General features: G+C 44.4%; 1 protein-coding gene and 1 pseudogene across 1 annotated transcript in view; one reads left to right on the top strand and one right to left on the bottom strand.

The window, feature by feature from the left end:
• LOC138004032 (uncharacterized) overlaps positions 1-2,500 on the top strand; it is a 48,281-nt pseudogene that overhangs the window by 42,185 nt on the left and 3,596 nt on the right.
• Positions 1-2,500, bottom strand: part of LOC138003147 (uncharacterized) — a 5,248-nt gene that overhangs the window by 1,533 nt on the left and 1,215 nt on the right. Inside the window, exon 1 of the mRNA XM_068849111.1 lies at positions 1-2,500. This exon is cut by the window's left edge and continues 19 nt beyond it; it is cut by the window's right edge and continues 1,215 nt beyond it. Within this exon, the coding sequence (XP_068705212.1) occupies positions 1-2,247 (2,247 nt within the window). The 5' untranslated portion in view covers positions 2,248-2,500.

Here is a 2,500-nt window from a genome sequence, read left to right on the forward strand (position 1 = left end):
AGCAGTGACATCTTCCTCGTCACTGCCACCAGATGATTGCACCGATGATTGGGTGTCCTCTTGCAGATCGCCGAACCTATTTCCTGGATATTGAAATGGGCGATAAAACCAACTGTTATCTCCACCACCACTATCGTTATTATGGTCATCATCGTCATCCCTGCTGTCTCCTTCGGAGCCTCTTGCATCGTCGTCTGGAGCCATTCCAACAGATCTCGCCAATCTTCTCGCCTCATACATTCCTTCCTTCCACGCATCCACTTCAGAACCCGCCAAAGGATAATCAGACAAGTTTGCCTTCTCATAACCATCTTCATACTGTCGGTTCCAGATACTTTCTTGCTTTGGATGAGGCTTAGCAAAGTCGGGAGCATTTGGATTAATTCTAATTTCCTCTAATCGAATCATGTGAGAGACATTTCTGCGGAGATCACCAAAGCAATAGTTGTGATGGTTTCCAACCCATTGCCCGTTTTTACTCCAAAAATCCTCCAAAACGTCCGAACCACTCAGCTCAAGACAACATTCTTGCTCCGGAAAGTTGTCTCTCATATAGCAGATGAGAATGACAGCGAACTGGCATGAAATCACAACGTCCTGGTATGTTTCCCTTGTGATAAAGTTTTGTTTAAGTGACAGCTGTTCACCACGATGAATGCAGTTATGCCATATCGCCAGAAAATGGGTGACAATTGCAGCGTACATTATGCGACGTCTTAAAGAGGCGACACTGCTGCAGAAAATCTCTACATACAGCCATACCATATGGAGGTAGATCTTAGTACCTAGTAGGGATGGGTTTCTTGGGTGGCCTTTGACAAGGCCTTCCATCAACATCTGCAGACAGTTGCGGACCTGTGGAAATGTAAGTTTCTGAGCCGATCGCCAGTTCTGCCTGTCACTCCTCTGGACGTCGCTTAGTCCAAGACCATGATCTGGAATAGGGAACATTTCGTATACCAACTGCAAGTGATTCATGTGGACAAAATAATCCCCCAACATCAATACACGCGAAGCATGGTCAAGTGGATTAAGAAGCTTCTTGTGGTTATGTATGTAGTCCTGATCACATGCATCTCTGATGTTATACCCCTTCTCTGTCTCAACCTTCCTGCAGGAAAGAACAAAACCAAGTTCCATAGGAACGGGGCGATACCTGCTTCCAACGTTGCTTGTCCCAAGCTGGATCATAAGCTTCCTGCGTCTCGAATCACCGTCTGAACTGTGTCCAATCAAGGGGCCGACAATATCATGAAGTTCCTTTTCGTAAAGGCGCTCAACTGTCTGCCATTGTCTGAACACAAATTCATGGTCAAACCTATTACACGTAGGCATGATGAGAAGAGGAATTCGAGGAAGTCTGGGGTGCAGGGGATTCAGGATGATTGCGTGAGAAAATGGACCAATCTTGTACTCGTTGAATGCATTGACGATTGTGTTGTACCCTTGTTCGCCATTCCCAACAACGACAGTGAAATAGTCGAGGCATTTATGATCTGCTCCGGTGACTCCACAGAATCCCAGTAGCTCATCAGTACGCTCGCTGTAACTGATTTTTCCCAGTATGGCGGTCTCGTCTTCTGCTGCCAAGACGGGAACGTGTTTGACACCTACATTACTCATAGCTTCTAAATACAGTTTGCCAAGGACCTTAAAGTTGTTCTCTACAAGACCACCGTCCAGATGTACTAGGTGTTGGTTTCGCCACCGATAGATGGAATGAATTTCTGGCCCACAGAGGTTGATGGCTACAAATGTCGCAATTCTTGGCCCGCCCCAAAGTAGCAGAACCTCTAGAAACAGCTTAAAAGAGGACTGGTAACGGCGCCCGTTCTTTTCAACATGAAAGTTTCTTGCAACAGTTTGCAGTACACCGACAAGGGTGTTTCTATCCTTCAAATAGCCGTTTTCTGCTGCCTTATAAAGATTGTGGCAAATGGCTTTCATCGAGCCACGTCTTGCGAACTCGGCCAATTTTTCATCTAAAGAACGCTTTCGCATTCTCAGCCTTAAATTCTTGGACTTGAGAAAAAACAACTGAGATTCTGTATCTTCCAGCTTTTCCTTCTGTTCTTTTAATTTCTGTTGCATCTCATATGTGGAAAGGAAGTCATTTCGAATTTTGGAGCTGTTTCTATTACCATCTGAACCAATTCTTTCACTTCGCAATAAAAGGCGTTTCTTGAAAGACGGAAGTTTGGGCACACCCTCACAAGCAGAGCACATATCATTTTTAAACGTCCCCATGTCTGCACAGCGTAAACATTCAGAACTTCGAAATGTCCCCGTTATTTCTTTGGAGCTTTCCTTACAAATTCTAACAAATCTGTAATGTGGCTCTGGATACCAGGAAATTTTACTATTGTCTTCACCTGGCTTTGTATCATTAATAAGCACTTTGGTATTAACAGTCACCTTTTTATCGCCGACATTATACTCGTAACGTTCAAAAAAGAACCCATGACAAAGTTGCTCACCAGGACCTTTTGTGTTAGATCAT

Source organism: Montipora foliosa, chromosome 5 (genome assembly GCF_036669935.1).
Source record: "Montipora foliosa isolate CH-2021 chromosome 5, ASM3666993v2, whole genome shotgun sequence".
NCBI lineage: Eukaryota > Metazoa > Cnidaria > Anthozoa > Scleractinia > Acroporidae > Montipora > Montipora foliosa.